This window comes from Myotis daubentonii, chromosome 12 (genome assembly GCF_963259705.1).
Source record: "Myotis daubentonii chromosome 12, mMyoDau2.1, whole genome shotgun sequence".
Taxonomy (NCBI): domain Eukaryota; kingdom Metazoa; phylum Chordata; class Mammalia; order Chiroptera; family Vespertilionidae; genus Myotis; species Myotis daubentonii.
The window spans coordinates 49125082-49138728 of record NC_081851.1 but is presented as its reverse complement, the minus strand read 5'-3'; the positions used below and the strand labels follow the sequence as shown (position 1 = coordinate 49138728).

Genomic DNA, 13647 nt, shown 5'->3' with positions numbered 1-13647 from the left:
GGATCCCTGAGTGGGAGTTTAGTTTGCAAAGGTGTTCAAGGCTGAGGGGATAGGGCAAACAAAGTGATAATGTGTTACTGGCCTAAAATAACATAAATTTATATATGTCAAAGGAATGAGAACTATACAGAAGTCACTTTATGTGTTAAGAGGTTAATAGCCTCTGGGCAAAATTGGGAAATAATATGAATCATTTTATGAATTTATTCAGTCATTCAATAAGTATTTGTTGAGCCTATGCTATACAGTAGACATTGGCCTATCCAGTGAATAAAATAGAAAAAGCTCCTCTTTTCTTGCAGCTTATATTCTACTTTAAGAAGACAAACAAATATATGCCAGGTACTGATAAACATTATGACCAAAAATAGAGTAACAAAAAGGTTAGAGAGTGAATTTGGGACTTCCTGTTTATTCAGGAAGTCCTCTGAGGAAGGCAATCCGGCCAAGCTTTTCCCCAGGGCAAGAGAGAGAGATCCAGGAACCTGGAAGCAAGTACAAAGGCCTTATGGCTGTTGCATGTTGAAGAAGTGAGTGGGATAGCAAGGAAACCAGTGTGACTGAAGTGGAGCAGAAAAGGGGGAAAATGGTGAAAAATAAGGTTGGAATTGGGACAGGGGATATTTTGAAGGGCCTTGGATTTTACTTTGAATGAGTTGCAAATCTATTGGAGAGTTTTGAAGTTATGTTTCAAAGCAACTCTCCCATCTTCTCTTCAGAATTTCTTTTCTGCTATAGCCCCTGAGATCTGGTGACTGAGAAATAAAGGAGCAGATTAAACCCCTAGGACTCATCTCATGCCTTACTAGATCCTCAAGTACAAGTACTGCAGTGGGTCAGAGGGATTCACTCTCACCTACTGCAGTAGGCCCATCTAACATTTGTAGAGATGGACATTTGCAAGGCCAGGGCAAGTATACAAATGGAAGACCGTATACCATAAGTCTAAATATTTGTAAGTTTTAAATCAAGCTAACTGTTGAAATATATTTTCTCCAACCTTTGGTATACTTTGACAAATATATTTCCATAATGACCTGGAAGCCAGAGTCACATCTAGAATTCTTGATTTCCTTAAGTTCCAGAGTCTCCCTCTGGGCCCGTATAGTCTGCCTTCCTTCTCTTCTCACACCTCAGCTCTGTCCTGCAGTTTGACAGTCCTTAGTTGCACACAGAGGATACACCAGCCTTTTGCCCAAGCTCTGTCTACACTTCCTGAATATAGTCAATCCCCCCCTAGGCCACTCTTCAGGAAGATAACTTGCAAAGAGGACTGTGTAGACCTTGGAAGCAGGCTTGGCCTTTGGGGTGGACACATCCCTTGGTTCCATGGACTTCATCACCCCAGGGGGAGAAGCGTGGATAGAGAGCCAGAACAGGTCCTTCTAAAACACAGGGCCCAGTGGTTACTTGGGTCTGAGGGTAATATTGCACTGAAACAATGTGTTTTCCCCAGCAAAGGTTCTTTTCTTCAGTTATCAAAGTTCCACTCCAAGGACAGATATATTTATATAATTTATATGTAATCTTATATAATAAAAGCCTGATATGCTAAGTGTCCGGTCGTCCGTTCAACCAATCAAAGTGTAATAAATTAGTGATATGCTAAGGCCGCTCAACCACTCGCTATGACATGCACTGACCACCAGGGGGCAGTCGACCAGTCAACCAGTTGCTATGATGTGCACTGACCAACGGGGGCAGTCGACTGGTCGACCAGTCGCTATGATGTGCACTGACCACCAGGGGGAAGACACTCTGGTAGCTTAGCTTGCTGTTGGGGTCCAGCCTATTGTGACTGAGCGAGAAGGGCCAGACACAACCTGGATCCCTCCCTAGCTGGCCAACCTCCTCTGTCCCTCTCTAGGCCCGATCGTGCACCGGTGGGGTCCCTCATCCTGGCCTGCACCCTCTTGCAATCCTGGACCCCTTGGGGGATGTTGGAGAGCCAGTTTCGGGCCCAGCCCGATCCCGCAGGCCAGGCCGAGGGACCCCACTGGTGCACAAATCCGTGCATGGGGTCTCTAGTGTTTATATATTTACTAGTACATCTACCACTTTTTAAAAAACACGAATAGTGGGATATCATATGCACTGTTGCACAAATTAACCCTAGTGTATTTAAATCATCTGTTTACGTATATGTATGTCATTTCAATAGTTTGTATTTCAAACAGAAATGATTGTACGGAAGTTATTTCATGTGTGCCAATACAGTGGGGCCTTGACTTACGAGTGTCTTGACTAACGAGTTTTTTGAGATACGAGCCGTCTCTCGGCTGATTTTTTGCTTTGAGTTGCGAGCTAAAATTCAGGTTACGAACCAGCTTCAGATACCCCACTGCTAGTTGGCGCAGCGAACATCACAGTGAACGCCACAACCTCAGCCCAGCATCACGTGTCTCGTTCACTTTCTGATTTGACATACGAGTAATTTGAGTTACGAGCTCCGTCACGGAACGAATTAAACTCGTAAGTCAAGGCCCCACTGTATATTTGTAGATTAAATTCCTAGAGCAGGTTTTTTAAACCTTGGCACCACTGATATTTTGGGCTGGATAATTCTTTGTTGTGAGAGGCCATCCTGTGCATTACAGGATTTTTTTTTTTTAATATATTTTATTGATTTTTTACAGAGAGGAAGGGAGAGGGATAGAGAGTCCGAAACATCGATGAGAGAGAAACATCGACCAGCCGCCTCCTACACACCTCCTACTGGGGATGTGCCCGCAACCAAGGTACATGCCCTTGACCGGAATCGAACCTGGGACCTTTCAGTCCGCAGGCCGACGCTCTATCCACTGAGCCAAACCAGCTACAGCCATTACAGGATGTTTAACAGCATCCCTGGCTTCTACTCACCAGATGCCAGTAGTACGGTATCCCCTCCTCCAGTTGTGAATACCAAAATGATCTCCCATCATTACCAAATGTCCCTTGAGGACACACTACACTTTTTAAAAAAATTCTTGAGGATTTAAAAAATATATATTGTTAATCTCTACAGGATAAACTAGATTCTCAGTCTCATTGACCCATGTCATTTTTTAAAAAATATATTTTATTGATTTTTTTTACAGAGAGGAAGGGAAAGGGATAGAAAGTCAGAAACATCGATGAGAGAGAAACATTAATCAGCTGCCTCCTGCACGCCCCCCACTGGGGATGTGCCCGCCACCAAGGTACATGCCCTTGACCGGAATCGAAACTGTGACCCTTGAGTCCATAGGCCAACGCTCTATCCACTGAGCCAAACCGGTCAGGGCTTGACCCATGTCTTTGAAATGTGAAGCTTTCTTTCTTTCTTTTTTTTTTTTTATGAAATAACGTCTATGAAAGTTTTTTGCTATATATTCACTCATTTTTTCCTGAAGGTGATCTATCTAAAAAAAATAGCCGACCTCCAGACAACATTGCATCCTGCTTACTCATGAACTTTCTGGACCATTGCCCACAACCAATCCATAAAGCAACAAGTAATTCTTCCTTAGGGACTATTCACCTATCCAAGAACTTTCCCCATTTTGCCTTTTCCCACCCAGTCTTATCAATAGCCAGTGTAAATTCATTCAAAACAACTTACATCTTCCCCAAACTCTTTATATAAGACTTGTCTACTCCATTGAGCCCTGCTGCTGGAGGTTTAGACTGCACACCCTAGGCCAGTAATGGTGAACCTTTTGAGCTTGGCATGTCAGCATTTTGAAAAACCCTAACTTAACTCTGGTGCCGTGTCACATAGAAATTTTTTGATATTTGCAACCATAGTAAAACAAAGACTTATATTTTTGATATTTATTTTATATATTTAAATGCCATTTAACAAAGAAAAATCAACCAAAAAAAAAGTTCGTGTATCACCTCTGACACGCGTGTCATAGTTTCGCCATCATTGCCCTAGGCCCTGGTGCTTTCTCTGGCTAACATGGCTCAATAAACTCTTTCAGGATTACTTTCGGTTTTGAAAAGTTTTAACAACCAGAAGCCTTATCAATAACAATCAGTCGATTAATGTATTTTGTATGTTATATTTTATTTACTATCTACACTAATAAAAGAAAAACATGCAAATTGGTGTCACTCCGCTATGCCCACCAACCAATCAGAGCGACTATGCAAATTAACCCAACAAAGATGGCGGTTAATTTGCATATGCAGGCTGAAGCGAAGACTGAAGGCTCCGGCCAGACTGAAGACTGAAGACTGAAGACTGGAGGCTTGGCTTCTCCACTGCGGCTGGACCCAAGGCCTGGGTCCTGGGAGTCGGAGGAAAACCGGTGCCAGCAGCCAGGGGAAGGAAGGCCTATTGCTCAAATCTTCATACAACAGGCTTCTAGTATTCTTATAATAAAGTAAGCTAAAGAAAATATTCTGAAAATACATTCACAGTATTTATTGAAAAATGCCTGTATTAAGTGGACCTGTGCAGTTTAAAACTTGTAACCAATTCTAGACTTAACCACTGAGTGGTCTTTGTGAAAAAATTTGATATTAATGTCTTTCAATCGTTTTTTTATTTCTTGTAGGATAAAGTTCTTTAGGATGGCATGCAAAGCTCTTCAGGATTTGGCCCCTACTAAACCCTGATTCTACTGTCAAGAGCAAGGCTATAGAGCAGGGATCCTCAAACTACGGCCCCGTGGGCCACATGCAAATACAAATATTGTATTTGTTTCCATTTTGTTTTTTTACTTCAAAATAAGATATGTGCAGTGTGCATAGGAATTTGTTCGTAGAGTTTCTTGAACTATAGTCCGACCCTGCAACGGTCTGAGGGACAGTGAACTGGCCCCCTGTTTACAAAGTTTGAGGACCCCTGCTATAGAGTGTTGGCCTTCTCTGGGGTGATTTTCTTATTCAATCATAGCCCTCTTCCACTCCTTTCCAAATGTTTTTAGAAGCCTTTTCTCTCAGAGAATGTAGTTTCCAGATATCCCTCCATATCCAGCCTGGGTAAAGGCAGAGGAAGGTGGTTAGAGATCCAACTCTTTGGTATTCAGGCTTTCACTTAATCCCCACTTTCAACCCTCTACTGTGACAGTGTCCCCAAGTCAAAGGTCTCTCCTATTTCAGAAAATAAATATTAGACTCCTGAGGTGGTAGTGGCAGTGTTACAGGGGGGTGAATGAGTGTATGTCTTGTCTGTGTGGGCATTTAGCTCCTCTCCATATAGACTTTCACCATGCCCTCAAATTCTCAGCCCTGATCCTTTCTGATTTTTTTGTGGATATAATTTTTTCTCTTTTCTTCTCTGTTCATTTAGGTTCTTTTTTTTTTTTAAATATATTTTTTTTATTGATTTTTTACAGAGAGGAAGGGAGAGAGATAGAGAGTTTAGAAACATTGATCAGAGAGAAACATCGATCAGCTGCCTCCTGCACATCTCCCACTGGAGATATGCCCGCAACCAAGGTACATGCCCTTGACCAGAATCGAACCTGGGACCCTTCAGTCCGCAGGCTAACGCTCTATCCACTGAGCCAAACCGGTTTCGGCTCATTTAGGTTCTAACTGCTAAGTTCACCACTGCCCTTCCATCTGTTGTTACTAAGTATATCAACAGCCTCTGTATCTGACTGTTTGAAGCATTAACTGAAAATCATGATTCCTCCATCCTCATACCAAGAACATCCATGCATACACAATCAAAATATGACCTCTATTTGATGAGTAAATGCTTTTCTGTATTTCCTAAATTTGAAAAACGTACTGCCTCATTCTAGTTAGATTCCCATCCTATTTAATAATAGACAAGCATTGTAATTGTCCATACCTTCACTATGCCTACCATTGGCTAATCAGCACGAAATGCAAATTAACTGCCAACAAAGATGATGGCTAATTTGCATACTGCAGGCAGGGCGGGCCAGTACGAGCCGCCATCCGGGCCCCCGTGTGCCGCCTAAGCCCTGTCGCCAGCTGGGACCCCCGTGTGCAGCCCTGGGCCGCGGGGCTTGGCAGAGCGAAAGAGCCGCCTAAGCCCTGCGCAACCTGTGTGTGGCCCTGGGCGGGTGGGGCTTGGCGGTGTGATAGGCCGAGGAAGCCCTATTCTTGCAGGAATCTTCCTGCAATGGGCTTCTAGTTTATAATATTTACTCCACTATGTTTATGGTTTTGCAGCTAATTAGAAGGGCAGAATGTCATTAAAAACAGCTCAAAGTAACTCCCTCCAGTCCTTACTACATTTGGTAACTGTTGTAAGGAAATAAGTATGAGCTTTGACTATGGCAAGTTCTAGTTTGTAAAATAGTTGTAGGCATGTCAAGTTGGGCAAAGAGGTGAGCCACAAGATGACCAAGAGTAAATATGTAGGAAGGGATCCATGATAGTAGCAAATGTAATCTATTATAAGTTTTTCAGATATTTCAGAATTACAGGAAAGGTTAGTAATCTTTTCTGAGATATATGAATGAATGGTTTGCCCGCAACCCAAGCATGTGCCCTTGACCAGAATCAAACCCAGACCCTTCAGTCCGCAGGTTGATCGATGCTCTAGCCACTGAGCCAAACTGGCCAGGGTGCTAGGTAATGCTTGAAGTAAAAAATGGCACATGTAAATGAGCATTTTAATATAAATCATTAGAATATATTTATAGTATATATAAGTGTATACATTAAAGGTAATATTGAAATTTTGCTCTACAGATTATTACTCCAGAATTAATTCTCTTTAAAAAAATATATCATGGGGAAGAATTAGAAGATGACTGTGAAACAGATTCTTCCATTACAATACTGCTTCTGTCATGTAGAGTTTTGACAACAGTTGTGGCTGGTGACTGCAGCACTTTGCGAGAAAGTCTCATTCTTCCATCAGCTGGATCACGTCCAAAATATTTGACCTGTGTTAAAGAAACAAATTTACTTTTAAAGTTTTTCCTTGTTTACTGAAACCATAGCTCAGGCTAAGTGAGGGTATATGCCAATAAATATAATTTGGTTAAGCAGTGATTATAACAAAGGAAAAGAGACGGGGTATTATTTGCCTAATTATAATCTGTTAGATTAATTTGTGCCTTCTTATTCTCTCCAGGGCAGGTCCCTACACCAGAAATCAAGTGAAAGTCATGATAAATGATTCTACAAGGGCTTTTGAGCCTAATTGTGCTACAAACTATACAGGATTACACTTAGGTCACTGAGACTACTGCTCAAAGGACTATCACACTGGAGATTATTTGGCTTGATCTTAGACAATGAAAGTCATGGGGACTGTGGCAGTATTTAAAACCCCTTATGATGTTAAAAGAAAAGTCTTATACAGAGATATTATGTCTTAGTTCTCATCTTTCCCTAGAGGCTACTTGAACAATGGGTTTGTAGACTGGGAATAAATTAGAAGCCACAGTTACTCAGATCATGGGTATTAGGTATAACTGGAACAAAAGGTGGTGTGGCCCAAGAAACTCAGACTGGCAATAAGTTCTTTCATCAACTCCAAAAGGACTATTAAAAAAGGCCAATTTTGTTATCAATTCTGGAACTGAACAATACGGCTTTTATCAAACTCAAAAACTTTTATCCTCAAGCAGTGTATTAGAGTCCCAACTCTTTAAATATGACATTCAAGATCCTTAACAGAGGTATCAGGGTTCTATTGTCCTGTCACTAAATCACTGACTCTGCATAGCCATCACTGACTTGTTCGTGTAATTTTAAAAGCTCTAAATGGAACTATTATTCTAACTAAACTGTAAACTATAGACTCCTTGAGGGAATGAACTGTCTTAAATCCTTAATGAGTCTATTTAAGCAATCCTAAGGTTAAAAAAGAAGCACAGCAGATAAATAATACAAATCACAAACATTGCCCTGGTTAGAGTGTCCTTCCTGAAACACCATGGTTGTGGGTTCAATCTCCAGTCAGGGGACATACAAGAAGCAACCAGTGCATGCATAAATAAGTGAAACAACAAATGTTGATTTGATTCTTTCAGCTTACTTTTTGAAACAATAATTGAAACTTTAAGTACAATTTACAATTCTAGGCTAAAGGGTTGAATACAAGTACCTGAATTTCTTGGCCAACTTCTAATCCTAAGGCAGTGGGATGCTGAATCTGAAAGAGAACATGTTAAACTATTAGTTGTCATTTATAATTACTTAATATCTATGGTAATACCCATTTTTCCCCAAGTGGAAAATAGCTTTATTGGTTTTTCTGATTATAAAATCATAATTATAAAGATTTAAAATAATACATAAGTATTCAGATGATAGTAAAAAGCATCTAAAACCCTTCTACTTGTAGATAAATTATTGCTAACACGCCAATGAGTATCTCTTCAAATGTTTCCCTATTTAGTGTTTGTATTGCATTGGTTAAAATGGACCTTTCTGAGCTTGTTTCATTCAATGTGTTGAAGACATCTTTTCATATCAATAAATGAAACATTACAGTTGAGTACTGAAATGATGTAATTTGTATAACCCATCCCCTATATATGGTCACTTACTTTATTTTAAAATTCCAGGGTTGCAAATGCTAATTGATAAATATAGGTGAAAGCGATATGGGTTTCAGTGTATTTTCCAAAATAAAAAGTTGACAAAAAATTAACTGCAGTATTGAAATGATTATGTATTCATCTACTCTAATTATCCTCTTGGAACAAAGACCTATGTAGGTCCAAAGGTACTCATATATATTTACCAAATACTTTCCAAAAAGTTGGCTCCAATTTATATTCCTATCAGCACTGTATGAGAATGTCTATTTCTTTTCCACATTCTTATCTATACTGGGAATTTTCAACTATCCTAAAGTTGAAAAATGATAACTTTGAATATCTTGGTTGGCATTAAAAAATGATTGGTCTGTCATAGTCTTTGCTCATTTTCCTATTGATATTCATCTTTCATACTGACCTACACAAGATCTTTATATATGAATCTTTGTCATATGTTACAAGCATTTTTTCTTTAAGTTGTTGCTTGTCTTTCAATCTTATTTTAATTTTGCAGTATAATGAGATACAGTATTATTAATTTATTTACATTTTCGCTTTGATACGGTGCTGAGAAATATTTACCCAGGCAGAAGATTAAAACATTCTAGTCCTCTCTCAACAGCCTTCCATGCCCCAATTTTTTTTTATTTATTTTTTTACATTTAGCTCCTTGATCCAGATGGGATTTTGGTATTAAAAGAGTAGAGATCCTTCTTTATGATAACCAGCTGTAACAATACAATTTACTAAATAATCTCTGATTCTTCCTTGACTGAAAATACAATGTAAACATTGTATTATGTAGTCCCCTGTCCATAACTAGGTTTATTTCTGTTTTATGCATCATCTATTTCAGGGTCAGTAATACACTTTTTTGTTCTCTATAGCTTTATGCTTTAATATATGGTAAAAATAGATACTCCTATTATTCTTCTGCCCTCCGTCCCATTGTTTTCTTGAGTATTTTCATATTCTGCCTATGAACTATATAACAAAGATTAAGTAAATTTAAAAACATCCTAAGAATTATCTTGCCTTGATTGGTTGGTCAAGAAAATTGGGAAAACAGGGTTATTGCTATTTTAAGTAATTGCTTTGTGTTAACTCTAGATGTTATTTCACCCCAAAACTTTCAAGAGCCGTTTCTATTCTGTCATGGAAGGAGAAACAAATATCTGTGATAAATAATGTAAAACCTTTTGTCAGCAGCATCTCTATCAGTTTTGGTTTTCTATATTAGGCCAGAGTGTACAGTTCTCACCAGCCCAGTAAATTTCACTATGATTATTTTAAGGCAGTTTGAAAAATCAAATGTCTTTTTTTTATTTTTATTTTTTTACCTTTCGTTGATCAAGTTGTGAGTTATGAAGTAGTACTGCAGTCATATTTGGATATAGTTTAACCATTACTCCACTGTCTCTACAAAAAAGGAAATAGGCCTGGTTAAAACATTAAGTATCTATGTATCCACTGATAATCAAACTGTGATTATGTTTTCCTAGAGAAAATAAAAAAACAAAAATCCCTCCAGTACATGTTTTTTCTTTCTTTTTTCCTCCAGTTTTATTGAGATATAACTGACACATAACATTGTATAAGTTTAAGGTTTCAGTACATGTTTTTATAACTATAAGAAGTATGATTGTCTAAAAGGGATACTTTTTTCAATTAAAAATATACCCTATTTAAATATTTAAATACTATGTATCAAAGGACAGAGAAAAGATAACAGAAAATCATGCAGTGAAAAGCCTTTAAATATATATATATATATATATATATATATATATATATATATATATACACACACACACACACACACATATATATTCTTTTTCTGTATTTCTCAATATTTTTCAAAAAATTTTGAATTGACATTGAATATTTTAAGAATTACTATCAACTTATTACACAGTGATTTAAGGAAGGAGGTTAGATAACTGGTATACTTATTTTATTTAAAAATTTCTTATTTTCTATAATCTAAAATCAGCTATTCATTTCGTAGTTCTCACCTTTAATATTACATTATCCCATTGCCTTTTATTATTCATTTCAAATTGCTTTGAACATTCATGCTACATCTGATAATTTATTTTTTTCATAGAAAAGGATTTTCTGATCCTTAAAATCAATCTTTTTATATAGTAAAAATAAAATGTACTACATAGGCAATAAATTGTACTTAAGACCAACAAAAAAATACCAAAGAAAGAAAAAGCAAAAGGAAAGAAAAATTAAATATTGCTAATAGTCTATTTTGGGTTTGTTAACTGTTTATTGGGAAAATTAAAAAGATGGGAAATTTGGTTAAACTATTCAGAAGAATCTATTATTATAATTTGTAATTACAGAACCATGTTACTGAAAATCTACAAACTGATGTAGAAAATAAATTTATACCTTAAAATAATTAATGATTATATGGTAACTGACATATAGTCTAAACATAACTTCTAAATAAATAAAGCAAACATATATGAAGCTTATAATATAAATATTATTAAAAAAAACCAATAAAACATATTACTTGATATTACCTGATTTCAGTTATTGTTGCGGTATATACTGCTCCAAATTCCAATTGCTGCTCTTGCTGTAAGTGCAAAATAAGCCGTAAGATTCATTAAGAAAACAGTAACAAAAAGTAGAAAAAAATAACTGTTATAAGATCCATACTTACATCATCTTTGCAGATTTCCATAATGTAGTCTCTTGCTTCATGCATAGCACTGGGTATCGGTGCAAATATAGAAAATGTTTCTTCATCTACCTGACTAATGGTTACACCTTTTAAAAAGATAATTTAACATATTAAAGTTAATTTGCTCATTCCAGTGGAGATTAGTCTGAAAAGATGTGAGTGGAGGAAAGTGACCTGGAAGTAGCTGGGCAGGGTTGTGCTATGTTTAATCAATGCTTTAGGAATGAAGGGATTTATTTACCAACAAATAGACCCTGCATCTCTGGTATGTATCCAGATTGTGCTAGCCAATATCCCCTCTTTCTTGCAGCCCATAATCTCGTGGGATAAAGCATGCAAGTTCTAATTTTGGAGATTTTAGTTTTGCTCTCTTAATTATGAGTAAAGACGATAGTAGAATTCTTTCTTCAACTTTTCTTCTCTCTCCCTTTTATCCTTTAGAGTGGTGGACAGTGGATAAGGGAAGAAATCATGTCAGTTTCTCAATCTTAACTGGCTAAGGTGACTCTCCTCACTCTCCTTCAATAATCTCAAAGCTGGTAAGTACTAGGTAACCCAAAGATTGCTTTCAGAAAAAAAAACAAATTAAAGCTTACTATTCCTACACTTACTCTTTATTTTTTTACACTTACTCTTTAAAAATAAGAGTAACGCTATGTGAAAAATGGCAGAAGTAATTGTAAGAGAAAATTAAAGCAGAACTCTAAAGTGAAAAACTAAACATTTTTCTAAATGCTTGATTTTAAATTGTTGCAAAAAAACTAGGAATTCTAGGTCATCTTTCTTGAAGACAGTTAAGGATGATCATTTGCTAATTTATTAATAGGCATATAGAAAACTTACAGTAAAGCCATATCTATGTTATATTCTTTTCTTTCGGTCTTCCTCTCATTTACCAAACACATATTTTTAGAGCAACGCAATAGAAATGAAGTGACAAACTTACATGGCCTAGCATTACATAAAAAACCCAAACTTCATATAACACTTACCTGTTTCAGCCTGAAGTTTTTTTAAATTATATCCACCTGGTCCAACAAATTTTGCTCGTTTTGATAATGGAACCTGAACAGTTTCTGAAATGTAGTATAGACAAAAATATAAATAAAAACATATATGAATCTAAAACATGTCCTGGTTACTTAAGAGTTTTTTGGCCTAGATACATGTAAAAATATTTCAGTATGAAATAGAAAACAATTTGCTACTGATTAAAATTACTGAAAGTTCTAATATCACTATTCCCCCAAATTTAAAGCATTTAAATCATAAAAGTTTTAAAATAGATTTATTTTATGTATGGAGTTACAAATATTGAAAAATAATAATATACTTTTATATATTAACATTTATCTTATGAAATCAGTAATAATTTTATTACCTATAACAGGTCCATTTTCTTTTCTAGATGCCCGAGGCTTTGAAATAACTTTGTTCATAATCTGTAGTATCTCCTTCTTTGCCACTAGGAGAGATTAAAAACATAATAAAAATAATAACTACACACTAAATATGATAAGTTATAGCAACAGTTGTCTTAGTTTTTATGGCATAAAATTCAAATTTTTTAGCTTAATAATAAGCCTACTGGGAATTAGAGTTCCATTAACAAAGTAGATAATGATGAAAGAAGAATGAGGCACACTGGCTTGGCTTACCTGAGGCTTGTTGAATGGCCTCCATTACAATTTTTAATGGTATTCCGGGTAATTTAATATCAGCCTAATAAGGAAAAGCCAAATATTATATAAATACTGATTCACGACATAATTAAATATTATAAAAATGAAACAAAATCGGTTTAAAAAAATACCTGTAATGCAGTTATTCCCTTATTAGTACCGGCTATTTTGAAATCCATGTCACCATTGTAATCTTCAATTCCCTTAAGGAATTTAAGAAATTATGATTTAGTTTTAAATACAAACAAAATTCACTCATTGTCATTGTAGAGAAATTTTAAAAAATAGCTTTAGCTATAGTAAACTGTGTCCTCTAAGATGACACACATATTTTAACTGCTTCCAATTTGTGACTTTTAAGTTACAAATATTTCATCTGAAAAATCACCAATTTAGGTCATGTTTTTCCCTAAAAGCATAAGGATTAGTTTATGATTATCCTAACGTGAGCTAAACTATGGATATTTATATGTAACATATATTTTTAACTCACATCCTATAAAAAACAAGGAGAAAATGTAGAGGAGGAAATCAAGAACAAGGACTTCTATTTCTTGAGTCCTAGCATTCTTTTAAGCAAAGATGCTTGTAAAGTATGTATAATTTTTACCATTAAGTATTGGAAAATGTGAATATACTTGCCAGAATATCTGTTAGCAAACGATAATCTTCTATTTCATCCTTATCAGGATTGTTTTTGGTCACCAATCCTACTGCCACACCCGCAACAGCAGATGAAATAGGAACCCCTGTAATTTAGAGAAAGAACTTCTGTGTGATAGATACATCAGCCTAACACATACATTTATCA

At 36.3% G+C, this 13647-nt stretch overlaps 1 protein-coding gene and 2 long non-coding RNA genes across 5 annotated transcripts in view; 2 read left to right on the top strand and 1 right to left on the bottom strand.

Annotated features, from left to right (window-relative positions):
* The window catches only part of LOC132213349 (uncharacterized), a 345325-nt gene that overhangs the window by 1182 nt on the left and 330496 nt on the right, over positions 1–13647 (top strand). The window contains exon 2 of one of the 2 annotated variants that reach the window (XR_009447965.1): positions 11596–11693. This is a non-coding gene — a long non-coding RNA (uncharacterized LOC132213349). Of the gene's footprint in view, positions 1–11595; positions 11772–13647 lie in introns of those variants that run through there. The other variant, XR_009447964.1, reaches the window with a different exon arrangement.
* Positions 1781–2598, top strand: LOC132213819 (uncharacterized). The gene is made up of 3 exons (XR_009448071.1): positions 1781–1951; positions 1983–2203; positions 2483–2598. It is a non-coding gene; the product is annotated as an uncharacterized LOC132213819 (long non-coding RNA).
* PNPT1 (polyribonucleotide nucleotidyltransferase 1) overlaps positions 6565–13647 on the bottom strand; it is a 44342-nt gene continuing 37259 nt past the window's right edge. For both annotated transcript variants that reach the window (XM_059659786.1, XM_059659787.1), the window contains exons 19-28: positions 13479–13585; positions 12968–13039; positions 12813–12876; positions 12536–12619; positions 12147–12230; positions 11134–11240; positions 10991–11046; positions 9791–9869; positions 8012–8059; positions 6565–6842 (exon numbers count right to left, since the gene is read on the bottom strand). In XM_059659786.1, the coding sequence (XP_059515769.1) occupies positions 6684–6842; positions 8012–8059; positions 9791–9869; positions 10991–11046; positions 11134–11240; positions 12147–12230; positions 12536–12619; positions 12813–12876; positions 12968–13039; positions 13479–13585 (860 nt within the window). In that variant the 3' untranslated portion in view covers positions 6565–6683. The remainder of the gene's footprint in view (positions 6843–8011; positions 8060–9790; positions 9870–10990; positions 11047–11133; positions 11241–12146; positions 12231–12535; positions 12620–12812; positions 12877–12967; positions 13040–13478; positions 13586–13647) is intronic.